Source organism: Macrotis lagotis, chromosome 1 (genome assembly GCF_037893015.1).
Source record: "Macrotis lagotis isolate mMagLag1 chromosome 1, bilby.v1.9.chrom.fasta, whole genome shotgun sequence".
NCBI lineage: Eukaryota > Metazoa > Chordata > Mammalia > Peramelemorphia > Peramelidae > Macrotis > Macrotis lagotis.
The window spans coordinates 292,967,860-292,995,143 of record NC_133658.1 but is presented as its reverse complement, the minus strand read 5'-3'; the positions used below and the strand labels follow the sequence as shown (position 1 = coordinate 292,995,143).

Below are 27,284 nucleotides of genomic sequence, written 5' to 3'. Positions count from 1 at the left end.
CTTACTACCCTTCATGTATGTAATATTTGTATATCTTTCTGTAAGCTCTAGTAGGTGTGTCCAAGGTGAAGAGGGTTGCATTATAATAGTGGGTATTAAATTCTGAATGGACACTTGAAGGATTTTTATTGGGCAAAGCAGCCCAGAAGAGCTAAAAGGTTGGAAACCCCTGTAGTTTAGGGAATGTTTGTTTGTTGGGTTTTTTTTTGTTTTTTTGCAAGCAAATGGGGTTAAGTGGCTTGCCCAAGGCCACACAGCTAGGTAATTATTAAGTGTCTGAGACCGGATTTGAACCAGGTACTCCTGACTCCAGGGCTGATGCTTTATCCACTGTGCCACCTAGCCACCCCCAGTTCAGGGAATGTTTTATCTGAATGTTAGGTGAAGTCTAATCAAGTGCTATGTATACAGAAAGCATTCTATAAGTGTGCAGGGGTGATTAAATGGTAGGTACTCAAAAAAGTGCTGACAGAAAGAAATCTAGGTTGTGGTCCATGAAAGGGCAGGTAATCAATTTTATTCATCAGGAATTTTAAAATACCCATTTATTCAAGGTGAGTGATACACTTGAAATAGAACTTTCTAAACATTAGCCATCCTGGCAGAATAGAAATGAAGAGAGAAATTAACACTTAACCCATTCTTGAGCCCAAGTTGAACAGGGAGAATCTAAGGCAGGAAGGCAGGACCTGACTTCATAATCATTTGGATTTTATGGAAATTTGTATTTGTGGGAAGTAAAACATAATTCCAGAGAGCAAACACCCTGGTTTGCTTAACAAAAGGGGTGGATACATTCTGGAAGGGACAGGGGTAGTATGAGTAATGATGGGTGGAGCTGATTGCTTAAAGTTTATCAGCAAAATTATTACCATTCATTTGTGACCTATTACTAGGCATAACCCATACCAGCCTATAAGATAAAGAGGCCAGTCTCTCTCTCTCCATATATATATATATATATATATATATATATATATATACACACACACACACAGTAATGTAACGGAGAGAGGGAAGATAAAGAGACAAGGCAGGAGAAAAGCTGTCTATTAAGAATTTCAAAGTCCCTTGATAGCAGAATTTTCTAATCCCCAAACTCTTGGTTGTTAGGCAACATTTAACAAACTCTGCAATTAACTTCCTCTTTACTTCTAAACTAGCTCCATCCTCAGGGAAACATGAGGCCCAACCCTTATTGAGTTCAGATAAAGTGACAAGTCAAAAAGCAATGTCAAGATCTCTGGAATGGGCTTTTTAAAGTGGTTACCTGCTGCTCAGCTTTCACTGAGAAACCCCCCATCCTAAGGAAGCTGTGGTCTTGAGCTCCTGTTGAACAGCAGATCCTAGCCCTCATATGGCACTTGAAAAATTTATAAGATTCTGTACACACAATCTCATTTGATCTTCACAATAACTGTGGAAGGAAACGTGTATCATAATCCTTATTCTTATAGTTGAGGAAACAAACATTCAGAAAGGTGAGATATTAGCCCATGGTCATCTAGCCAGAAAATGGCAAAACTGGGATTCAAACTCAGGCTTTCTGACTCAAAGTCTAATGTTCTTTCCCCACAACTACCCATGCTAGAGATTTAGGGATCAAGAAAGAAGGGAAGAAATAAAGACTTGGAATGAGTTCCTTAAAATCATATCTGTTTCCCCTCTCAAAAATAAAAACCAGGACAATCCCAGCTATTAAGTGCTCTGAATTCTTCAGAGAAATCTCAGTTCTTCCTGATTTCTCACTCTTAAGAGAGGTTAGAAGACGTCTTCTCAAAACTCTGTAAGCACTAAAAAATATCAGTTCCTCCTCCTTTGATATCTCTGCCTCTCTCCTGCCACTTTGCCACTGACATTGGCAGGATTTTGCCAGATTCAAGAGGCAGCCAAGGATGCTGATTCAGACACCTCCTTCTCAACTATGTTCATAGAGCACCAAGTCACTTCCTTATACAAAAGTCAGGGGGCAGGCCCTTTTACTTACTGAATAGACAAAGATTATTTTTAAAGTTTCCCAAGTCTTCCTCCATGAACTCTAACCTCAATCAGGCCATGGATCTCCCTTGTCTGTCTTCTGCAATCCAGTTATTTGCCAGCTCCCACATCATTTCCTACTATTCTTTCCTAAAGCTGTGTGCTTCATTCTCCTTAGCCCAATGGGGGAAGTTTACTTGAGTTTGCCAGTGTCCTGGATCTCTCAGGAAGCAGATTGTCCCACAGGGTCTCTAGGGCACAGTGCTACTGTTTGGCACTTTTCTAGCTCTGCCTGTATTCGGGATGCTGCTTTTTGGATTGATTTCTGAATGCTGTGTATATCCCACTGTGTTCTCAGGAGGGCATCCTCCAGTGTGAAGACCCCATCTCGGGTCCGTCGCACCTGGGTACAAACGGCAGTTGATTTCAGTTCCAGTCCAATCTCATGAATCACTTGACGGAGTAGCTGCTGGGTCTCATGCATGCACTGAATCTCTGAATCAGGGTAACAGACAAAGAGAAAGAAAAAGGAGTATAAGTAAAGACAAGAACAGGAAGCAGAGAAGAGGAAAAGTAAGCCTGAAGAGGGATCAGGAAGAAAGAAGGGAACTGAATGAGGCCAAAGCGAAAGAGAAATTCACTGGGGAATTTTGACAACATGAAACACCATTCAACCCTGGGAACATGCCTCTAAATATAAGCTTTGCTTGCTAAGGTTCTGCATCAAAGAGTGATTTGGCATGAAATATGAGAGCATTTGTTCTGGGAAGTCTGTTACTGGCAAGGTCCTAGCACTGGGAGTGGGAAGAAGCTGGAGATCCTAAGAGCCTTCGTGAACTGCCATGCAGAGGATGAAGTTGTGAGGCTTCATAGCTCTGTTCAGACCACTGGGTTTTTCAGCATTGGTGCAATTGTCACTAAAGACTGGGGGCTGTCTCCCAGGGCTACCCTAAGGTTACCTTCAGGGAAGTAGAGGCCTTTCATTTTCCTACTCTTAGACAGTCCTGATTTTCTATGCTCCTAAATCCTACCTAAGAGGAATTCTGGAGGAGTAAATTGGAGACATCGGATTCCTGTAATCAGCATTGGACTCTTATCCATGGGCCGGATTAACCCTTTCACAGCCATTTCATAGGCCTCTTGAGTCTTCAGATCGAGATTGGAATACCTAGGGAAGAGAATGACAATTTTCAATGATCACCTCAAGAAAAGAACTTGAAATTAAGTTAAGTCTTCCCATTCTTAATTCCAAATGGGGTTCTCCTTAAAGCTATCCCTTGCCCTTTTGCCTAACCAAAAGTAATTTAATATCATGAAGGGTCAGGTAGATTCAATTCAATTTAGCAAATATTTATTGAGTTACTTCAAGGCACTTTTGAAGATACACAAAAAGACAAAATCCCTGTCCTTGGAGTGCTGATAACCTATCGGGAAATAAGATGAGGTTACTAAGAATAATACAAAGTAGAATATGATATGGGATGTGTCACAGAAGGTACAAACCTCTCATGAAATATGATTCATTCTATTTGGGGTGGGGGAGGGAAGGAGAGATGACATCTGACTGAAGAGAAATCAGGAAAGGCTTCAAATAAAGAAGGTAGCTTCTGACTTGGGCTTTAAAGGGTATACTGGATAGAAGGGCATTCAGGCCAAGAGAATAAGGAGCAAGGACAAAGAGATGGCACATTTAGGAAACAGAAAGTATTTCAGCTAGGTAAAAAAAGGAAACAATGGGAGATATGGTTGAAAAAGTAATTTAAAAGCATACTATATGGGAATATCAATACTTCCTGAGTATTCCTACTTTGGATTACTTTTATTTTCAGAACATTAAGAAATCTTGGCTTTTCCTATAGGTCAGAGGTGTTAAAACTCCTGGATAATACCTGAGCAGCTCACAGCTGATTAAATGTGTGCGGAAATTACAAACAAATAAAAAAAAATAACATAGCTAATGCTAATTGTGGTTTTCCAAATCAATATGCAGTACAAGGATCTGTTTCTATTTGAGTCTGATGTCACTGCTATAGGCAGTAGGGAGCCAGTGAAGATTTCTGAGCAGAGGAATGATATGATCAGAACTGTCATTAGGGATGATTAATAGGGTGGTATTTTATGCCTTTCTAGCTCCAGTGTCTTGTACCTCTTCTAAACACATCTAATCTGGCATGAGCTGCTCAGGAATTAACTAGAAGTATGATACTTCTGACCTATAGGAAAAGTCAAGATTTCTCAGTATATTTTTTATGCAACATAAATCCGATCCAGGAGAAAATGAAAATTAATTATGATCCTGTGGCAACAAAAAAGAATTTTGGTTGTCAAAGGGGTAAAGGACATGAGCCAACAGATATGAAATTCAATGAACATCCTTTTTTTCTTTGGTTTTTGCAAGGCAATGGGGATAAGTGGCTTGCCCAAGGCCACACAGCTAAGTAATTATTAAGTGTCTGAGACCGGATTTGAACCCAGGTATTCCTGACTCCAAGGTTGGTGCTCTATCCACTGCGCCACCTAGCCACCCCGTCAATGAACATTCTTAAGAGACTGACTACAAAGGCAAAAAAAAAAAAAAAAAAAAAAGGAAAACAGTCTCGGCCCTCAGGGAGCTTACATTTTTTTTTTTTAGGTTTTTGCAAGGCAAATGGGGTTAAGTGGCTTGCCCAAGGCCACACAGCTAGGTAATGATGAAGTGTCTGAGACCGGATTTGAACCCAGGTACTCCTGACTCCAGGGCCGGTGCTCTATCCACTGCGCCACCTAGCTGCCCCCTGGGAGCTTATATTTTACTGGAAGAGATTCACCTGTAGGCCAATAGATATATATACAAAAAAATTTCAAGAAAGAGCTAACAGCTGGAAAGAAACCAGACTACAGAACCTGGCAACTAATTTGATATAGCAGGTGAGGAAGAAGTCATCTGTAACTCCCAAGGTTTCAAGATACACAAAGTAATTAGACTGAAAGCATTTGTTGTTGTTCTTGTTTTGGACAGGAGTCTCCTAAGTAGAAGGGAAGATAATAGTGGAGAGAAAGTGATGAAAGATAAAAGATAACATCCAAAAAGGAAGATATCAGAGGAACCAGAAGATGGCATTGACTGTGCAAGTAATAGGAACAACTAAGAAAGAAAATCTGGAAAACCATTTATATAAGAACAGAAACAGGTCAGCTAGGTGGCGCAGTGGATAGAGCACCGGCCCTGGAGTCAGGAGTACCTGAGTTCAAATCCAACCTCAGACACTTCATCATTACCTAGCTGTGTGGCCTTCAAACCACTTAACCCCACTGCCTTGCAAAAACAAAAAAACAAACAAAAACAAAAACATTTGCCTTGCAAAAACTAAAAACAAACAAAAAAAAGCAGAATCAGCATTAAAAAAACCAAAACTTTGAAAGACTTAAGTACTCTAAACAATCAATAATCAACAATGTCTCCAGAAGAGGTATATAACATACCTGCAGACAGAGAAGTATGTATGAAAATACTTTTTTTGTATTTATATTCATAATAAAAAAAATTAAATTTTTTAAAAAGAGGAGTCCTACTAAATGATGTCAATATCTAAGCCTTTTCAGCAAAGTAAGAAGCAAGATCATCTTTTGAGCAAGAGGACCTGGGGTGCTAGACCTGAAGGAAAGTGTTCAATTCTGAGAATGGTAATGTGAAAAATCTGACAGAGAGAAGATCTGGGTGACTTCCCCCAGGAACTTCAAAGAACAAACAAGTCACACCAAGACAAGAACTATAGCCAATACAACATGGATACTAGTTATAGATTGTATTCCAGCCTCTCGTTTATTGCCTTCAGTGGGAAAGGGAGAGGACAGGAAGTCCAGTCTTGACACTTACGTTACCAGAGCCTTCTGATGGGAGCCTTGGATGACAGCCAGGATTCTGCTGAGCTTCTCTGGGGTCACATGATCTGGGAAAGCCAATGGATATTATAGCAGAATCACCTGCAGTGGGGTGGGAGCAAGCGGAAGCTGCTCTCACCTAGCTCAGCCCACACTCTCTCTATACCTTCTCAGATCTCCTCCTCCTATTTCTCTCTCAAGTCTGGAGTGGGCATGCACCAGGGCAAGGGAAGAGTTGGCCCTCAGGAGCAAATAGACTGCTGTACCCACACCAGCCCTCTGGCACATTCTTGGGATGATCACACCTTCCCACAGAGCTCAACCTATGGGAGCTGGCCCAAGACCAGTGGGGTGATAGTTTTGTGCAACAGAGCACTGTCCAGAAGAGAGGAGAGTTTCTCCAGCTGACTCTAAAAAAAGGTCTACTGCATATTGACCTGCCCTCCTGCCATTAAATTATATCATAATCACCCAGGCAAATGAGTAAGGTCACCTGAACACCATCCACAGGCCTCTTCAGGCTCCATATTATCCTAATAAAATTTTTCTCTCCTTTTAAAATTAATTTTAACCTAATTTCATTTGAATAAATATGCTGTGGAAAAGCGACTCAGCTCTTGTCCTGTATCTTCTTATGAAAGATTTTGGAATAGATGAACCTCAGGCCACTGGGAATTAATTGAGGGCAATATATATTTGCTGCCACTGCCTAAGAGTAAATCACTGGGAAAGTCAGTCTGCTTGGGGTACAAGAATTCAGACCACTACTTACTTGGCTGACCCTCCAAAAAGCCATCCTGTTATCCCATGAAAAAGCCACATAATCCAAGGCATGCCAACCCTGCCTACCAAGCACTCCAGATGACTTGACATTCAGCCAGTGTCCAATGCCCACCTTCACACTAGTGTATTGAACATTTAAAAACTATTCAAAAATAAAGCATCCTTTTTGGGTGTCAGGAAATTCTTGCCTATTAGGAAGTTCTCTTTTATCGAACCAAGATCTACTACTTTGAATTCTACCCTGGGTCCTAGCTGTGCTTTGAAGATCAACAGAGACACTGAGATTAGAGAGTTTAGAACTGGAAAATTCTGTCCTGCTCCCTCAGTTGAAAGATAAGAAAACCAAGACCCAGAGAGGTTTTAGGTGATCTGTTCAAGGTCACACTGTGAGTAAATACTAGAGCCAGGAAGGAAACCTGAGACTTCAGATTCTAAATTCAATGTTATTTCCGCTACTGAAGCCCCAAGCTATGTTTGACCTCTTCTACTGAGCATTTACCTCAGAGAGTGTTTGTAGTTAAAAGTCTTGGAGTCCTTGTAGAAGAACTGGAGATCACAAACAACAGCCCTAGTTATGTTCCCTGGTCCCTGGGCTCTTATATGCTCTTACCATAAGTTGTCTTTTCAATCAGCCTGCCTTCATCAGAGAAGTCATCTGTAGCTTTGCCCAGGAGCCCACGAACTGTGTAATCCTTTGAGAAGGGAGATGAGGAGCATCAATTTTCTCACTTTTTCAAGTGGACCCCACAGAAGTAGCTTAACTGAACTCTTGAACTCTAAAACAATCTATATAGCCACTGTCACACTGACTAATGCCATAGAGTCATGGGACAATGAAGCAAGTCACCCATCATTTACTATGCACCCACAGGTTGGGACACAGACAAGTTATCAAATATATATTTACTATGCAACCACAGTTGGCTAGGTACAAAACAGTATAAAAGGCAATCCTTTGTCTGCTCCTTTGATTTCTTTTGGTACTCCTCCGCTTCCCTGATGGGACTTAATTTCTAAGGAGCATCACTCTTGTGTGGGGACTAAAATCAGGGCTATGAAGATACTGGAGTCCTATAAAAGTATCATAGGTGGCCCTTTCCCATTGCTAAATCTTGGATTCAAACATTTCCACCATGTAGTTCAAAACAGTCATATCTCTTGATGTTTACCTCCATCAATTCTCTCTTCAAACTGGCTCACTTCCCCAAACATTTTGCGGTGATCTTTTATACTTTCAGGGCGTAACTTCCCTTACCTCTTTTAGTCTTAAATAACCTCCCTTCTAAATTGATCCTCCCTATCCTTTAAGATCCAGCTCAATCCACTTCTTTTCATGAACCCTTTCTAATATTGAGTGACCTCTCCCTCTCTGCTCTAAACTTCAGCAAAGTCGGCTTCTCTGATCCATTCCATGGACTACAATGTACCCCACACATGCTACCTCACAATATCCTTTTCAGTATTACTTAATTTCTCATGTATTTGTGCCTTGTTCAGCAGGTGCCGAGTAAGTAATTTTTTTAATGAATAAATGAATGACTTTAAGGTTCTTCAAAGCAAGGACTGTGACTTCTGCTGTTTTGTAGTTCTTACAGTACCACCCAGATGGCCTTTCACACTACTGTGTAAAATGTTAAGTTAATTTGTTCCCCAGATGCTGGATGAAATTCTTTCTTTCAAATTACAGGTGAGAGGCCACAAGACCCATTTAGTTGCTATACCTCTAAATACTGAGGTTCTGGCCTTGAGAGAAAAAAAAATAATAAGCTCTCACCTTTGTCCCACTACTTGTAATTTACAAGGAATTTCACAATCATTACCTTTGCAGATCTTCATAGCTATCATATTATCATATAAGATTTGTTGGAACATTTTACAAGTGAAGAAATTGAGACTCAGAGGTTAAATGATTCATTCAAGGCCATGTAGCTAATCACAGGAGCTAAACACCCAAGCAGGTACCTTGGTGAGATGGGCATTGTAGATATCTGTGAGCAGTCTGTTTCCATGTCCCACGCCGAGCACTGAAAGATACCAACAGGACAGTTCCTCTCCAGAGCTCTCCAGGCCCTTTCACACCCAGGGGTCTCCACCATTGGGAATCTAGGGAATCAGGGGTTCCTGCTCTGATCCTGCCTTGATTTTCTGCCCTGTTCTCTTAACACTATTGTCCTGTTCTATCTTAGACAAGTTCTGGTCTCAGTTTCTTACTCTGGTTGAAGGAGAAAATTTCCCCTAATCCCTCTGGTAGAGTGAAGAAAAAGAACAGCAATGAGATCATGTCTGTCCAGCCTGAATCCTGGGGTTTAGGGGGCTGGGAGAAATGTAGGAAAAATACAAAGGACTGATTGTGACTGGACCCATCCGGAGGATGTGGTCACTGACTCCACAGCCATAGACAGCATAGAAGCAGCTGCCAACTGGCTCATATCCCTCCGAACCAGGGCACTGTAGTTTCTGATGACAAGCTATGTCCAAGTGCCTACCAAAAGGACCAGAACCATATGTTCACATATCCTAAATGTGATCATGTATTCCCTGAGTCCTAGCCCTGGGGCAAGTCCAAAAGTTCTAATTACCCTCATTGGCCCATAATCTCTACTCTAATATATCAAAGACCTGGGCCAAGAGAAGGTCAGGGAGGAGAATTAGAATAGCAGAGCAACAAACAAGGAATGACTGTAGAAAAGATTCTCCAAGGGCGGCTAGGTGTCATAGTGGATAAAGCACCTGCCCTGGAGTCAGGAGTACTTGGGTTCAAATCCGGTCTCATACACTTAATAATTACCTAGCTGTGTGTCCTTGGGCAAGCCACTTAACCCCATTTGCCTTGCAAAAACAAAACAAAAGAAACAAAACCAAAAAAAAAAAAAAAGAAAAAGAAAAAAAGAAAAGATTCTCCAAAGAACTTATTTGGCCTTGACACAAAATTTCATGCTCCTTTGGTAGGGGGAAGGAGGGATAGTTACCATTCTCTTTATCTTGCTCCCCCTCCAAAAAGTAGAGGCACCTACCCACCCTCCAAAAAGTCATCCTGTTATCCCATGCAGAAGCCACATAATCCAAGGCATGCCAACCCTGCCTACCAAGCACTCCAGATGACTTGACATCCAGCCGGTGTCCAATGCCCACCTTCACACTGGTGTATTTAGGTCCTCTCACTATAAAGAGATGACACAGATGAGATCCCTGGAGTAATGTGGCAATAAAACTCTTCAGACATCACTGAGGATTCTGAAAATAAGCCTGGGTTTGGGATAAGGCAAGAACATATAGAGTTTTCCCAAAAATTTTCAGTGAATTTCAATCAGTGACTTTGGTTTGCAAGAATTATTTGCTTGAAATATTTTGCTTCAGAGAAATTCAAGCCATGGTGGACATGAAGTCTGTTTTCCTCACCTGAAGTCACAATCATTCCTTAAGCCTGAGGATGGAACTAAGCTATGACTGCTTCTAAACATATCACAGGTAAGAAGGAAAAAATGCAGACAAGAGGATTTTTTCCTTGTGCATAAAAGGCTACCAGACTAACTCTCACCTCAAAGAGTGAATAAATACTCCTATTAAGTGATGGCATAAACCCTGTCTTCTGCCCCCATGACTGTAAGGATTGGAATGAAAGGCTCTGTGATGACTGAAAATATTACTCAAGTCAGGATATCTATGCTTCATGTCCAGACCCACCTTAGTAACTGTCCCTGGTCCTACCTTGAGGGCAAATGATTATTTCATTAGAGAAGTGACAAAGCAGCATGTAATGCTTACACTTCTACAGTAGGGGTGGGCATTCTGCCAAGATTAATTTGTTTGTTTGTTTGTTTGTTTAGGTTTTTGCAAGGCAAATGGGGTTAAGTGGTTTGCCCAAGGCCACACAGCTAGGTAATTATGAAGTGTCTGAGGCTGGATTTGAACTCAGGTACTCCTGACTCCAGGGCAGGTGTTCTATCCACTATGCCACCTAGCCGCCCCTGCCAAGATTAATTTGGATATTTAATAACATCTTTTGAGGGCCATACAAAATTATCAACTTAAAAATTGGTCTGCTATATTTGGTCAAACACTTAATTAATTCACCCCTATAAAGCTCCTAAGTTTAATGAATTTTGAGTCCTGCCTGTGGTTGCCTTAGCAGAGTCAGACCAAATGATTTTGCAGGTCAGACATTCCCTACCCCATTCTAGAGCAAGGGCTGGCAAATTATGGCCCTGTCTCTTTTTTTATGGCTCAGAATGGTTTTGAAAATGTAAGTTATTTTAAAATGTCAAAACCATTCTGAGCTCACAGGCCATACAAAAACAGGTAGTAGGTCGGATTTGGCTCACAGACTGTAGTTTGCCAACCCCTGTTCTAGAGGATGAGGGGAACACTGTAGATGTACACAGGAGGGGGCAGCTAGGTGGCGCAGTGGATAGAGCACTGGCCTTGGAGTCAGGAGTACCTGAGTTCAAATCCAGCCTCAGACACTTAATAATTACCTAGCTGTGTGGCCTTGGGCAAGCCACTTAACCCCATTGCCTTGAAAAAAAGAAAAAGAAAGAAAGAAAGAAAGAAAGAAAGAAAGAAAGAAAGAAAGAAAGATGTAGATAGGAGGCCTAGAATAGATGACCTGGCATCAGCAGGATTTTCCTTTGCATTTATTTATTTATTTCTCTTTTTAAAAAATTCTTTTAATTACATCTAAATATAGTATTCAACATTCATTTTATGTAAGGTTTTGAGTTCTACATTTTTCCCCTCCCCCCTTTACTCCTCCCTCCCTAAGATAACAAGCAATACAGTTTACTATGTTACTTTATATTATTTTTTCTTAGTTTCTATTTACTTATCTTAAGTAACTATTATGATTATATTACCTTATATTACATTATATTATTTTGCTTATTTTCTATTTACTTATTTTGAGGCAGCAAAAGGACAGATCAACAGATTTAAAGTCAGAGGACCTCAGTTCAATACTAAATGGTCATTTATTTTCTATGTAATCTAACAGTAAGTCACCTTTATCTTTTATGAGTCTTTGTTTCTTAATCTATAAAACAAAGATATATCTAAACTCCTCTGTAGTTATAAATCTGAGACTTTGGATCCTCCTTATCCCACAACTCTTGAAAATTATCCTTCAACAATTTATCCTATAACTCCAGTCTTAGATAATGATATGGTATTCCTGAAACCAAGTATCCACTATAAATTTATATTATCCAAACTTAATGAGGCCATTATTGCTACAAGGCAATCCTTTTATTCTTCCCTTACTGACTCCCAAAGATACTGGCCTAGCCTCTTGCACTCTATTTAAACATATGTAATATATACTGGGCTCATAATTATAGGTCACATTACACTTAGGAAATTGTATGGTCTTTTCAATAATCCCCACCTTTTTGCCAACAACTCTACAGGTTTACTTGATTCCATCTCTCATCTTCTAAACTCAGCTGAAACAGTTTTCTTCAAAGTTACAAGTGGTCTCTTTCTCTCTCTCTCTTTTTTAAGTTTTTGCAAGACTTTAGGATTAGGTGATTTGCCCAAGATCACACAGCTAGGTAATTATTAAGTGTCAGAGGGCGGATTTGAACTCAGGTCCTCCTGACTCCAGGGCCAGTGCTCCATCTACTGCACCACCTAGCAGCCCCTAATCTAATGACCTTTTCTCAACCTTCACTGTTGTGAATACTTTCTCCTCTCTAAGTCATGACAACACGTTTTCCTGGTTCTCCTCCTACCCATCTGGTCATTCCTTCTTAGTCTCCTTTTCCAGATCTTCATCCCTGCCCCCATCCCAATCCCAACTGTGAGCAAAACCCTGAGATTCAGTCTTATGCCTTTTTCTCTTTTCTCTCTATACTCTCTATCCTTATCAGCTCCCTTGAGTTAAATGATTATTCCATGCAGAAAATGCCCAAATCTATATAATCTAGTCTTAGGTTTTTTCCTTCTTGGATCAACAACTGAATAGTGACTATTTTGAACTAGCAGTCCCATGGATATCTCAAACTCATGTCTAAAATAGAACTAAATCCTTCTCTCACCCAGCATAATCCTCTCCACAATTTCCCTATTATTGTTGTAGATACTACATCATCCTTATCACTCAGATTAGATATAATCTGAGAATCATCATGGACTCCTTACTTTCATTTATCTCATATATTCGATCAATTGCCTAATCTTGACATTGCTGGCTCCAGTCTCTCATAGAGTGCCCTCTCCACTCACAAGACCACCATCCTAGCTTGGGAATTCATCACCTCTCATCTGCACTACTAAAATAATGTTGGTCTCAAGACTTCATACTTTTCCCTACCCCAGGTGATCCTCCAGTCAGTCATTCAATGGCCATGGGCAGTTCTGATCCTGTTATTCCTACCCTAGACCCAATAAGATCACATGGTTCCTTATCAACTGTAGAATTTAAAATAAACTCTTGCTTAACTCCTAAAGCTCTCTACAACCTGGTTTTCTTATCCACTACCTGTACAACTACCACCCCACCTCCCCTACTCTTTCTCTCTCTCTCTCTCTCTGATCCTGTCACACTGGCCAAATTACTACTTCATACACATGGCATTCTTATCTTCTTCACTGCCTTCCTTCCCAATACTACCTTGTATATACTTATATGTGCACATGGATTCCCAAGGGCTACAAACTGGACAGTTTGTAGAGAGTCCCTGAACTTTAATGAGAAAAAATTACAACCTTATTTTAGTATAATTGGTTTCCTTTGTAATCCTATTTTATGCATTTAAAAATCTGTTCTTAAATAGGGTCAACTGGGGGCGGCTAGGTGGCACAGTGGATAAAGCACCAGCCCTGGAGTCAGGAGTACCTGGGTTCAAATCTGGTCTCAGACACTTAATAATTACCTAGCTGTGTGGCCTTGGGCAAGCCACCTAACCCTATTTTCTAGCCAAAACCTTAAAAAAAATACAAACTGAATTGAATTCCCAGTCTGCTTTATGGAGGTGACACCTCTAAGAAGGCCCAGAATCTACTTACCTAATGGGTGCTTGGAAAGGACTGGGACACTAGTAGCTGTGAGGGTCAATTCTTTCCCTTCACTTCCTTTTGTTGGGGCAAGGAGGAATCGGATATGCTCTTGAGGGGAATTTTGCTCCTTTGAATTAAGACCTGGAAGATGAATAGACAGTATGAGGTAAAAGAGAAAAATAAAAAAAAAATGACACAGTTTGGACTTCAGGAACTAGTTCTGGGGCTGGGGCTATTCTAATCTTGGCTAAATCATTTCTAATATCAGGTCCCCGCTTTCCTGATAAAATAATGGAAATGGAATAGAGATGACATTTAAGAGCCTATCAGTCTAATTCTGAGGTCAAGAGCAGTTCTCAGTGAAGGGAAGTCAAAGCTCATAGCTTTATCTGATAGACTTCTAGTCAAAAGCTGTAAGTTTGAATCTTCTGTTGAAACTAGCTGTATGATCCTGGGCAAGTCATCTAACTTGACTTCCAGTTTCTTCAGCTGTAATATGGGGATAACAACCCCTACCTCATAGGGTTGTTATGAGAACTTAGATATCCCATGTAAATAGATTTGCAAATTTTAAAACAGCTTATATAAATGTTAGCTCTAAGGGAAGTAGCATGAAAGAACCCCTGTGGAATTCAGTTTCCTCAAAAACAGAGGATGGGTGTATCCAGAGAAAGAACTGTGGAGTCTGATCAAAGACCATTTAGAAAAAAAACTGATATCTTATTGCTGATCTTGCTATCTCTTATACTTTAATGTTTCTTCTTTAAGGATATGATTTCTCTCTCATCACATTCAATTTGGATCAATAAGTACCATGAGAGTAAAATTAGGGAAAAAATTGTAAAACTCAAAATAAACAAAATCTTAAAAAAAAAATAGGGGGTGGCTAGGTGGTGTAGTGGATAGAGCACCGGCCCTGGAGTCAGGAGGACCTGAGTTCAAATCCAGTCTCAGACACTTAATAATTACCTAGCTGAGTGGCCTTGGGCAAGCCACTTAACCCCATTTGCCTTGCAAAGATCTAAAAAAAAAAAATTGAAGATGGGAAGACTGGTTTATCAGATGCTGCTATCTAAAGTTCCTATCCGTTCTAAAATTTAGGGCTCTGGGAAGGATGCAGTAAAGGGAATTTGGATGAGGAGAGGAGAGAGCACTAGTAGGGGCAAGGAAGGGGGGAAAAAAACAACGGGAAATATAGACAGATTAGACTATTAAGAATTTATTATGTGCTGGACATTGTCGCCATCAGGACTCCAAAACACACTCTTTGCCAGGAGGAGTGGGCTGCTATAAAGAAATCTCTCTCTGTTAGAGAAAGGAGATTCGGTCACCTGGAGGGGGTGGGATGTGAAGAAGAGTGCAAAGAGAGATCCATGGAGATCATCGAGTGCAACCTGCTCTTTTAAGAGATGAAGAAATTAAAAAATAAAACCCTAAAAATAAAAAGAGATGAAGAAATTGAAACCGGGGGGGGGGGGGGGGCCTGACCCAGAACCGGCTCTTAGCAATATCCGTAGCATCATTAGTGCACAGAGGGGAGCGCGGAGGAAGGAGCCTGGGGAGGGGTGCAGGAGTCAGGGAACGGAGTCCTTCACCCTTCAGGAGCTGAAGCTCCACGGTGTTCCGTAGGTGCTTCCAGTTCAACCCAGGCGGCTTGTAGACTGCGAAGAGTCCGTGCAGGTGATTCCAGGTCGTCGACCCCATGCTTGCGTTTCAGAAAGAGATAGACGGAAGTGACGTAAGACGCGTCCAGGATATTGGGTCCCTCGCTGGGCGCCGCCATAGTCGCAGGCCAGGCGTGCTACTTTCTTACTGTTCCGGAGAGAAACATGACTGAGGCCGAGAATAGGCCCGGTTCCACTTGGAGAGAATCAGAGCCATTTGCAACGAAGATTGCTCTTCCTCTCCGGGCTCGTAGTAGCAGAATAGGAGAGAATGCTGATCGTAGCGCTTTCCAGGACCGGGAGAGCCTTCAGAGGATGGGAAACACGATGGCTGGGAGCCGACGAGCGCAATCGCGCTGCTTTTGGCCTGTGCGTGACTCCGTCGCAGCGGGTTGGGAGGTGAATTAGCTTGGGCCTTCCTGCCTGCCTTTTGGCCACGCTGCCATGGCGACGCCGCGCCGCTTTTCGAGGCTCCCCGACCTACTACTCCGTCCCAAGCTCGGGGCCCGATGCCTCGCCGCGGACTCGAGCGCCCTTCCCCGCGGCCGCAGTCCGGGCCGGGGCCAGCTCTACCCGGATCACATACCCACCAGCCCGCTGCAGAAAGCGTTGCTGGCCGCCGGCGCCGCCTGCACGGCGCTCTACGACCCCTATCGCCACGGTGAGCCGGCCTGCCCTCCTGGGCCCAGGGACTTTCCGTAGCCTAGGGCCGTAAACCGAGAGCGCCAGGGGATCGCGGAGGTCACCGCGCCACCCATCCATTCATTGTAGATGAGGGAGCGGAGGCGCAGAGAGCAAAGAGCTTGCCCGAGCTTGCACAGGAATTAAAGCGGCCCCTGGCATTCAAACGCAGCTAAAGTGGGTGGGGGGAGGCTTTTCCCCTCATTTTTACGATACTTGACCCTTGACCTGCTGGGGAGGGATCCAGCAGAGCCCTGTTTAAAGATAAACCCATTACATGGGGAAATAAGGGCCCAGAAACTGGAGTTGTAGCCGACAGCTCGGTGACCTCCCGGGTCCGGAACCGAACCCACTCCAACCTCCCGATGCCGGTTCGCTTCCGGGTCATGACCCTTGCGCCAGACTGAAGGATCACTAGTGCCCTGGAGGGGCTAGCGGCCTCCGCCCTCTCCCTCTCCCCTCTGTTTACCCCTATGCCAGTGCCTCTAGCTGGTAGACCTGGGAGGGAATACAGAGATCTTCCAATCCAATCCCATACAGAAAAGAAATCAGACCTGGAGAAACAGAGTGAACTTGTGCACAGTTAAACAAGTGCCCAAATATCCAAGGGGCTTAGGAGCAGAGCCTTGATTTGGATCCTGGTTTTCTTATTACAAATCTAATTCTCTTATCACTATGCCAAATTGCCCCAGGTAAAATGAAGAATCTGCTGTTGAGCCAGAACTATAGAAATCAAGTCTTGATTGCCAGGTCGGAACCTTTTCCCCACTCATGGGCACTAAAGCCTTAGCCAGAATGCTGGGGTATGTTTAATATCTTGTTTTCCAGGATAAAGCCTGTAAAATTAGGAGGCTGGTCTCAGATGACCTGAAAAGCCCCTTCTGTTTCAATTCTGATTTGATGCCCTCTATAACCCTCTTACTTTGCTTACTTGTTCATTCCTAGGTGTAAGTACCTTCCTGACCCCATTCAGTGTCCTTCATTGTGAGGTTCCTTCCTACTCTTAGAGCTTGAGGAGACTTTAGACATTTCATTTTACAAAAGAGGAAACAGACCCAGATTTGAGAAGTAATATGCCTAAAGTCCTTTTTTTCATGGCAGAATCAGTACCAAAATTCAGGTTTCCTAAATCCTAGTGTAGGATACTGTCAGATAACTCTTCCCTTGTTTTATATCATGCTTGCCCGCCTTCTGCCCTGCTAATATCTCCAGATCAATTTTTTTTTTTTGTTTTTGCAAGGCAATGGGGTTAAGTGGCTTACCCAAGGTCACACAGCTAGGCAATAAAGTGTCTGAGGCTGGATTTGAACTCAGGGCCTCCTGACTCCTGGACTGGTGCTCTTATCTACTGTAACCACCTAGCTGCCCCTTGGGATCCTTTTATGTTCCCATTTTACAGATGAAAAAATAGACTTATAGGGGGCAGCTAGGTGGTGTAGTGGATAAAGCACCGGCCTTGGAGTCAGGAGTACCTGGGTTCAAATGCAGTCTCAGACACTTAATGGGCAAGCCACTTAACCCCATTGCCTTGCCAAAACCTTAAAAAAAGAATAGAGAGAAGGGAAAGTATTTTGTTCTAAGTCCTACACTAAGGTTGAACCAGAACCTGGATTGATTCACAATCCAGTGCTCATTACAGAAGTTCTATTTTACAGAACCAGCATTTTAGTTTCCTCTGTTCAGTTTTGCCTAACTAAACACAAAAATCATTTACCCATTTCAATAATTAAATCCATATTATCTCAATACTTAGGAATGTTTGTTTTTTAGTTTTATTTTCAGTTTAGTTTTAGGGAAGAGGGAAAAGGGGGACAGTCAAGATTATACATGCATATATATATGTGTATATATATATATATATAATATACATATATATATATATATAATATAGTATTGATGAGACGATCTTTAAGCCAAAATCATAGCTTAGAGCTTGAAAGAGGTCTTAGAAATCTTAGTCTTGTCATTTTCTAAAAGAAAATAAAGAGACCCAGAAAGAAAAAGTGACTTTACTCAAAATTACATAGGTAGTTAGTTATCCGGTTATAGAACTAGGACTAGTTAGTAATGTCAATCTGTACAAAAACTCAGACCAACAGGGTGATTAGGGTAGAGGCCCAGGGATTCCCAGAGTTGATGGTATCCAGGTCACCTAACTCCCAAAGCAATTCTCTTCCACAACTTAATTGCTAAAGTTCTGGGCAGGTTACTACTGTTTGGTGTGTTTATTATTGTGTTTTCCAGACCCTGCTCTAATGACGAGATCCAAAGTGCTGATAGGTCCCATCCAATGCTACCTTTTAGAGCACAAAGAGAAACAAAAATCATCTATAACGTTATATAGAGAATGAGAAAAGAAAAAGTAATTTGGGTAAAGTGGTGCCAAACCTAGAACTTTTGAATTGCTCTCCAATTAATTTTTAAAATGTACTGTACGTTTTATTTTATTTTTTTTAGGTGTTTTTTTTTTTTGTAAGGCAAATGGGGTTAAGTGGCTTGTCCAAGGCCACACAGCTAGGTAATTATTAAGTGTCTGAGATCAGATTTGAACCCAGGTACTCCTAACTTTAGGGCTGGTGTTTTATCCACTGCGCCACCTAGCTGCCCCCTGTACATTTTATTTTGACACAAGACATTTTATCATAGGATCATATATTTGTAGTATATTTATAGTTATAAAGAATCTCAAAACACTACCTACAGTGAACTTTCCCCTGAAATCATTTATTTGATGTTTGTAGAAATGAGTTCTTAGATTTTAAAAGAATAGGACTAACATTGATTGTTATGATGTACCATACTGTTGTTAACTTTGTTGACTTTATTTGCATTGTTGTTGTTGAATTTATTTTCTTTTGACTATGCTTTCTTTACTCTGAATAATTTCAAGTCTTTACATTTTCCCTTAACTCTTCAAATTTGTAATTCTTTGTGACATAATAATACATTCATATACTTCAGTTTGTTCAGCTACTTTCCATTTGATTACATATTTTGTTTCCATATTTTTATTATAATGAATAATACAGCTATGACTATTTTCATGTATCTGAATCTTAGGCCTGCTAATGAAATCTCCAGGTCAAAAGGTATAAACAACTTAATGACTTTTCTTGCATAGTTCCCCATTTTCTAGAATAACTAAACCAATTCAGTTTCATATCCAGTGATTTAAGTCTTTCCTACAGCCCTAGCAATAAATATTCCCTTTCCAATCTTTTAGAATCATGGCTCTTTGATGGTTGTGAACTGTTGCCTTAAGGCTTTAATTTACATTTATTTATTATGAACACAAATATAGATAATTAATAGTTTGCAGTCCTTTTGAGAATTGTTGGTTCATATCCTTTAGCTACCTGGGAAACATGTTTGTTTTAATTTGAATTTTGTTGTCATATTTTTAACCATTTAAAGATCCCTCCCCACAATTGATATCTTTTCTTCTAATTTGAACTGCACTGATTTTTTGTGCAAAAACTTCTAAATTTTCTCTGTTCAAGATTGTCCATTTTGTCTTTTGTGATCCTTTTTAATGCCATATTGGATTGCAGTTTTTCTCCTATTCATAGTTGTGAAAACTATAACCTTTAGTTTGTTTTTTAATAGTATGACTTTTTATTTCTATTGTTTAACCATTTGGAATTTATTGTTGTAAAAAGCATAAGATGCTGATGTAAATTAATTTTTCACCAGACTACTTTCCCCAACATTGTGTTCCTCAATTTATTGAGAACTAAACATCTCTATTCGTATTTGTAGCTAGGTCTTGCTTATCTTGTCCACTTAAGGGATCTTACTTTTTTGTATTCTATCCTGTACCAGGTATTTTTGATAATTACTGTTTTATATTCTAGTTTAAGATTTGATAACACTAAGCTGTCCCCTCCCTACTATTTTCATTATTTTGTTTCAATAACTTATTATTCTTTTCCAATTTTTATTCCATGAATTTTATTATTGTGTTTAACTCTTTAAAGCAACCTTTTAGTAATTTGATAGAGAACCAACCATATTTGAAGAGTAATTTGAGTAGTATTGTTTTTATTATATGTCTTGTCCCAGTCATAAACATTGAATATCTTTTTAATTAATTATTTAAGTCCTGAATGTGTGCTGGCAGGTTCACTGCTTATTCCACCACACCCTGCTATTAAATGATAGCCAAGGTCCTAGGCAGGTCACGCCTGCCTTGTCTGTTTTTAGAATCATGCTTACTGGCCTTTATCAGTAAAATGGAGGGGTTGAAAAGATGACTTCTAATCTTCTTTACTGAAGTAGGTTCTCTACTGACTCCCAACCAGTGACCCATAGAGTATAGATTCCTTCCAATTTTTACTATAGATTAAATTATATAATTTGAGAGCTGGAAGGCTCCTTAGAAGTCTTCTCATTTCATCTTATTTTAAAAATAAGGAAATTTGAAGCCCAAGTGAAGTCCCTGGCCCAAAGTCATACCAGGAACTACTGACAGATCCAGGTGCTTGGTTATTATTTTAGTGTTCTTTCTACCACACTACATTTGTTTTTTAGGTTTTTGCAAGGCAAATGGGGTTAAGTGGCTTGCCCAAGGCCACACAGCTAGGTAATTATTAAGTGTCTTGAGGTCGGATTTGAACTCGGGTACTCCTGACTCCAAGGCTGGTGCTCTATCCACTACACCACCTAGCCACCTCTACCACACTACATTTTAGGTTTTAGGGAAAAATTCATTTCCATAAATACAACCTATCTATGAACCTGCCTCTACATGTTAAAGTTCTTTGCACCTTTTAAGATTCATTTCAGGGACACTTTCTTCCATGAATGAATAAATTCCTTCCTTGAATGGTATCCTACCTCTTCCCACATGAAAGTGGTATTTCCATCCTCAAAATTCTCATAGAACTTTATCTTTTTCTCCTTTTCATTTAATCCTATTCTGCCTTATATGTTTTTATATACTTGACAATAGTTCTATTAAGTTTCTAGAAGAATCATTTTTTTCATCTTCATATCCTCACTATCTTGTACAAGAATGTTTGGGATCTTGGCTTCTTTCTATTACTTCTTATTACAGGGTTCTCCAAACAACTCAGCATTTAGAATTGACTGAGAGACTCCCACATTTCTTTCCACATTGTTCATTTCTGTGTTTTCAGACATGGTTGCTGTTCTGGGTGAGACCACAGGCCACAAAGCTCTGCAGTCACTAAGGGACAGAATGAGGAGGGACCCTGAGGGTGCCCAGATCCTTCAGTAAGTCCCATCTTGGATTTGGGATGGGGTTCTTAACTTAATTAAAGGTTGGGGGTGGAGGATCCTGACATCTCTCAAACCAAAGCAAAATGTTGTACTGGGTAAAGTATTGGACTTGAAGTCAGACAGTCCTTACTGGCTGTGTGATCCTGGCCAAATCACTTAGCCTTTCTTGACCTCAGTTCCTCATCTGTGAAATGAAGGTGGTTGAATGAGGTAATTTCTATGGCCCCTTCCCTGCCCATGTCCCAAATTTTACATAATACTCTATGAGCATTTCTCTGCATAAAAGCACTTCCTACAGGATAAAATCTTAATTCCTTTTCATGGAAGACCATCTACTACCTATTTCTCCAGACTTAGTTTCTATTGCTTCTTACATAATCCTTTAGTCATACTAATCCTATTTCCCAGAATGTTGTTCTCTCTCCTTTCCAGTTATTCTTATATCCCTTAAGCCTCAGCTGGAGTCATGCCTTCTCCCTGAAGTTTTTCCTGATCCCACTCTCCCCCCAGCCCACAGTGAGTTCTCTTTTCCCTTCTCTGACCTTCTTATGTACTCCCTGTTAGTACACTAACTATACTTAAGGTACACTCCTGTAGCATCATTATGATGGTTAACCTTTCGGGAACCATTTCAGGAGGTGCACAGAGGGTCACTTTTGTTCCTCCTAGACACTCTGGGAAGCAGTTGCTGACATCCTGTGATTCCCACTGTATGGTTGAGGAAAGGGAGATCAATCATGCAGCCAGTAAGTAGAGGAAGTGAAATTTTGACCTCTTCCTACTACTTGCATACTGTCATTCATCTACTTGTTCATTATCTCTTCATGTTTTCCCCAGGTTTCTTAAGGGTAGAGACAGCATCCTAAACTTCTTTGGTATCCCTGAACATTTCTTCATAAAAGGCCTTGCACAAAATAGCTCAATTAATATATATGGGTTGTGACTTTCTTCCCATTCTAGTTCTATCTGATTCATCCTTTCTTAAAACCTTTTCTAGCTGTCAGTTTCACCTAAGTTTTCTATGTGTCACTCATGTCTATCTTATCCACCCCTTAATTCACCCATTCTAGCTCCTGAATCTTCCCCCTCTGACCCACAGAGAACGGCCTCGGATCCAGCTCTCTACCTTGGACTTGAACAAACTCCGGACCCTACCAAAGGGCTCCTTTGGTTGGGAGTATACCCATTTTCTTGATGTGAATGTGAGTATTTGTTCCCTCCACACATTGATTGGGCCCTGGAGATAATGGGAGCAATGGATGTAGAATTATAGTAAGAGCCACAAGCCCCCATGGAAATAGTCTGGAAATGAGCCTTGAAGGCTTAGGTTTTGTCATCTGGTTGTGGGCCAATAGTAAACTATAAAAGCTTCTGTCAAAATCAAGAGAAGATTGGTAGCCTAACAACATGGCCTTTGCTCATTTCTGTGTTCTCTATTTCTTCACCACCTGGCAACCATAGATGCCCAGTGTCTTAAGGAGCAATCCCGGGTAGCTAGATGGCACAGTGGATAGAGCAACTGGCCCTGGAGTCAGGAGTACCTGAGTTCAAATCTGGCCTCAGACACTTAATAATTACCTAACTGCCTGACCTTGGGCAAGCCACATAACCCCATTGCCTTAAATAAAAATTTAAAAAAAAAAGGGCAGTCCATCTAGTAGAAGAGAATACAAGTACAGTCAATATGAGTATATTAGCTTCCCACTTTTTTTCACAGTCATTGAGGCTACAAATAATAGCCTTATCTCCTGAAACCTTCTTAACCCTATATCCCATTGCTGCCTTTTATGTTCATGTTAACCAGATTTCACCTATTTTTTTGAAAACTAGATTTTTCCAATTTCCCAACATCACCGTTTTTCACCTATCTCTCTGATGGGAGAGCCCATCTAGAAAGTGTCCCAGGTAGGTATCTGGAGTCAAGGACCTGGAGAGGTTAGGGCCTCTGACCCAGTCCCTCGCCCATATTTTAGCAACTAGCTATGATACAACTGTACCCCCAGGCTCTAGTAACCAAAGGATGAAACAACAAAATTGCCCTAAAGGCAATTGAGCTCAAGTTATAACTTCTGCTTCATGGAACCTGGCATTAAGGATCATCAACAAAGATTTTAATCAGCCTTTTAACCTTGGCACTGCACAAAGCAAATTGAGGTGGGTCTTCTTAAGACCTTCTAATAATCAAAGACTTGTGGATGTGGGAAGACATAGAAACAATTGAACTGACAGTGAGGAGAGCAATGCTTTCTTTTATTTATTTTTTTATTTTTTTTAAATTTTTTTTTTATTTTTTTGGGGGGGGGTTTAGGTTTTTGCAAGGCAAATGGGTTTAAGTGGCTTGCCCAAGGCCACACAGCTAGGTAATTATTAAGTGTCTGAGACCAGATTTGAACCCAAGTACTCCTGACTCCAAGGCCGGTGCTTTATCCACTATGCCACCTAGCCGCCCCTTTTTTATTTTTTTTAGGTTTTGTTGAAAGGCAATGGGGTTAAGTGACTTGCCCAAAGCCACACAGCTAGGTAATTATTAAGTATTTGAGACCAGATTTGAACCCAGGTACTCCTGACTTCAGGGCCAGTGCTTTATCCACTGCGCCACCTAGCTGCCCCGCAATACTTCTTTCAATACTAAAAGAAGCTGTGATTTCATCAGCACCTGTGGTTGATCCCTCCACACTTTTGTAGATGTTTTTGTAAAGGCTATAACTGAGGAAGGTGTACAACCAACAAGCAGGCCATCAAAAGGCAAGTACTCAGTCTCTCCAATTTGATAGAGTTGCTGGAGCCTATGCTCAGAGGAGAACTTTGTAGAGAGAATAATCCATAAAATAATTAAACAAATGAAAATGCTTGTCCTGTATACAAGCAGAGTGTCAAGTGTAATTCTGTGAATAAGAAGCCAGGAATCTCTAGGCTGAAACTGGAGGATTCCAAGCATTTAGGACTTACTCTTGGTGCTGCTGATAGATAGACACTAACTCTGGTAGTTTCTAGTAGCAGAGGAAGAAGCTCAGGGTGTTTGTGCAAAAAGAAAAAAGACCCATGGCATATATACACCTCATTAGCTCATATATGTCTTACTGTCACCAGAGAGATGACCTTATTTCTTTGCATACCTCAACCCTTCTTCAATTTGTGATGTGCTTCGGTGACTTTTCATTTTCATTTCAATGCTGCCCTTGATGTTTATTATAACATGATTTCATCTAGATACAGGTCAGAACTACCCTTCCTATAAAACACATACTCCCCCTCCCATATAAATAATCCTAAAGATATCTCTATAGCCATATTCCCTTAGTAATAGCCTTTGAGATAATCATAGCAGACATTTTCTTCAAATGTTACTCTAAATTAGTGTGTGTGTGTGTGTGTGTGTGTGTGTAGAGCCACTAGTCCTTGGAGCCAAGGACTAGTAAGGCTTAGCTAATCTTTGTGGAATTGGTAGCAGAGGATGAGGGGAGGTGATGTGGCTGAGTGCTGGGGGTGTATGGCTTTCAGAGGGTATCCCCTGATACACGAGCACCCACCCGCTTTGTGGATGATGAAGAACTTGCTTACGTGATCCAGCGTTACCGTGAGGTTCATGACCTACTCCACACCCTTTTGGGAATGCCTACCAACATGCTTGGTACGTGAGTATTCATTCTGGTGGGCACAAAGCCTGGGAGGTTGGTGTGGGGTAGATTATTGGAACATTTTAAATTCAAAAGGACAAGAACTGTGAAAGCATCAGATCAGGAAGGGAGCCAGTAATTTGTCCTGACCAAGCTGGATACACAAGTACTTGGGTCCTATTAGAGGACCCAGCTAGATTGGTCAGTTCTTGATCCCTCCTTCTTCAGGCTGTGCGATTCAACTTGAGTATCACATGAAAGAAAGGAATGAATAAATGAGCATTTATTAAGTGTTTATTATATACAAAACACATGCTAAATACTGGCAAAAAGATAGAAAAAGAGACTTTCCATGCTCATCTGAGGGAGTTCATGTTCAGATTGGGGAGCCACTACAGTTTTGCTTACAAGGATGATGACTTTGGAAATTGGGTTAGAAGCAGAACCAGTGGCAGGAGCAGGGAGGGGCATGTTGGCGGTAGTGGGTCAGCAATTAGTAGTGATGGAAAGAAAGATGGGCTCCTCCATGGTGGTTGCTCTTCTTAAGATGGTAATAAGGCCTGATCTGGAAGCAGGACCAGTAGTCTGTGGCTTCAGGCTGCTAGGCTGTTTCCATAAGGAGCTAAGGGGAGGAAATGGGGGTTTGCCTTTCCTGGCACATGCTGCCTTCTGGCTATCAAAATACCTTGCTGCTTCCCCAATAAAGTAAATTGTGACAGGACCACACATAGGAGCCAAACCTTATTATCTATCCATTTTTTCCCCCCTTTTGACCAGGAGAAATTGTGGTTAAGTGGTTTGAAGCCATCCAGACAGGCCTGCCCATGTGTATCTTAGGAGCTGCCTTGGGACCCATCCGACTCAGCACCAAGTAAGTGCTTCTACAGTCTCCTGTGTGGGTGTCCAGGCAGAAAAAAAAGCTGGGAACTAGAGAGATAGGAAATGGGAGCCAAAGTCAGAGCTCCATCAGTCCCTGCATTCAGGGACTGATTAGCAACTCTACAGCAGAACAGAGGTCATACTGAAGAGTAAGCATGGTGGGCTAAAGGGATACAGCAGGTGGTAAATCCCAAAGCAGAGATCAAAGGTTATTTGTTAGCTCAAACCTGGGGGGTCTGATTTATTTTTAGATTGTTCCTGAAAAGTGGAAGAGTTCTTACCCTCAAGGATCTTATGTTCTAATGGGTGAAGTATGGTGTGGAGCTGGCCTAATGGATTCTTCCCTGCTCCCACAGGAATCTGAAGGTGTTGATCTCTGAGCTGATTCCTTGGGCAGTTCAGAATGGCCGAAACTCCCGATTTGTCCTCAATCTCTACTATGAGCAACGGTGGGAGCAGCCCATTAGGGCCCTTCGAGAGGAGCTAGGCATCACTCCACCACCTATTGTGTGAACAGGTCACATTCAGTCCCCAGACCTCTCTGATCCAGTAGGTTCATGCCAACCCTGTGCCACTGGGTAAAAAGCGGCCCTGCTCGGGACTTTTTCACTCTTGAACATCTAAAGGAGAGAGTTCATCTAAGTCAGCTTAAAAAGGGATGTGTTTACCTTCTTATCTCCCTAAAGAGATATGTGAATAAAAGGAATCTACTTATTTGTTCAGAAGAAATCTCTTAAGTAGGTCAAAACCAATCCACCAGTCCTATTGATGCAAAGAACCATGTGCATAGGAATATTGAAATTAATTTTGAAGATTTGTAAATCTTCACTCTTCTTCTATTACTCTGTTAAAACACTGTCTTGATCTCCAATCTGACCTTGGCCACTTCTCATTGGTAAGGCAAGCTAGGTTATGCAGGCACTGAAACATTATTGAAGACCACCTAGAATCTAAGACACTAAAGCCCTCCCCAAAAGGCAAACTCTTCAATGCAGGACTTGGACAACTCCCAAGTCACCGCCTCCTCCCATGGACCCTGAGAGAGGGTTTAAGTAGATTTCTGGGGAGGCTCAGGCTCTTTCTCTTGCTTTCTGATTTCTGCTTAACCTGGCAGCAGGCCTGCCAAGATTAATTAGCAATCTATGTGGTTTTTTTTTTCCTTTAATCTCTCCTTAACTTCTCTATCACTTTGTTTTGTGTTGTAACTTCTTTTTAATAAATCTCTATTTTCTTTTTACACCTGAATTCCTGGGTCAAGTACTGATTCTTCACTGAAAACAGAATGCATCAACTACACTATCTGAATTGTATGGACTCAAAACCGAGAATTCTGTTGATTTGAAATCCAAGTCTCCATGAAGTTACTTAATTTTCTCTTCAGGCACTCTATTTTCCCCTGGAAGAATTCCTTCTATTTCATCTTACTTTTCCCATTCTTTCACCTTTTTCCTCTCCCCTTTCCTCCAAATTCAAGAATCTTTTGGGGTGGTTTGAAGATACCAGAATGTCAACTTTTTGGATCCAGAAGTGGTATAAGGAGGGATATTGGTTCCCTAGTCTGAATAAAGCCCTTTTTGGACCCAGATAT

The 27,284-nt window shown here is 41.1% G+C and overlaps 2 protein-coding genes across 3 annotated transcripts; one reads left to right on the top strand and one right to left on the bottom strand.

The window, feature by feature from the left end:
- Positions 1-497: 497 nt before the first annotated feature.
- On the bottom strand, positions 498-16,309 carry TRUB2 (TruB pseudouridine synthase family member 2). Of its 2 annotated transcripts, XM_074211046.1 has the most exons (8): positions 15,210-16,308; positions 13,624-13,755; positions 9,708-9,782; positions 8,584-8,645; positions 7,232-7,313; positions 5,834-5,906; positions 3,009-3,145; positions 498-2,472 (listed from the first exon to the last, which is right to left on the bottom strand). In XM_074211046.1, the coding sequence occupies exons 1-8, from the start codon at positions 15,316-15,318 to the stop codon at positions 2,201-2,203; spliced, it is 942 nt and encodes a 313-aa protein (XP_074067147.1). In that variant the 5' UTR covers positions 15,319-16,308; the 3' UTR covers positions 498-2,200. The 2 variants fall into 2 exon arrangements, with proteins under 2 accessions (XP_074067147.1, XP_074067148.1); XM_074211047.1 differs by lacking the exon at positions 9,708-9,782 and having other exon boundaries at positions 15,210-16,309.
- Positions 15,452-27,284, top strand: COQ4 (coenzyme Q4). The gene is made up of 6 exons (XM_074211048.1): positions 15,452-15,939; positions 21,098-21,194; positions 22,300-22,402; positions 24,702-24,831; positions 25,595-25,688; positions 26,053-27,284. The coding sequence occupies exons 1-6, from the start codon at positions 15,723-15,725 to the stop codon at positions 26,207-26,209; spliced, it is 798 nt and encodes a 265-aa protein (XP_074067149.1). The 5' UTR covers positions 15,452-15,722; the 3' UTR covers positions 26,210-27,284.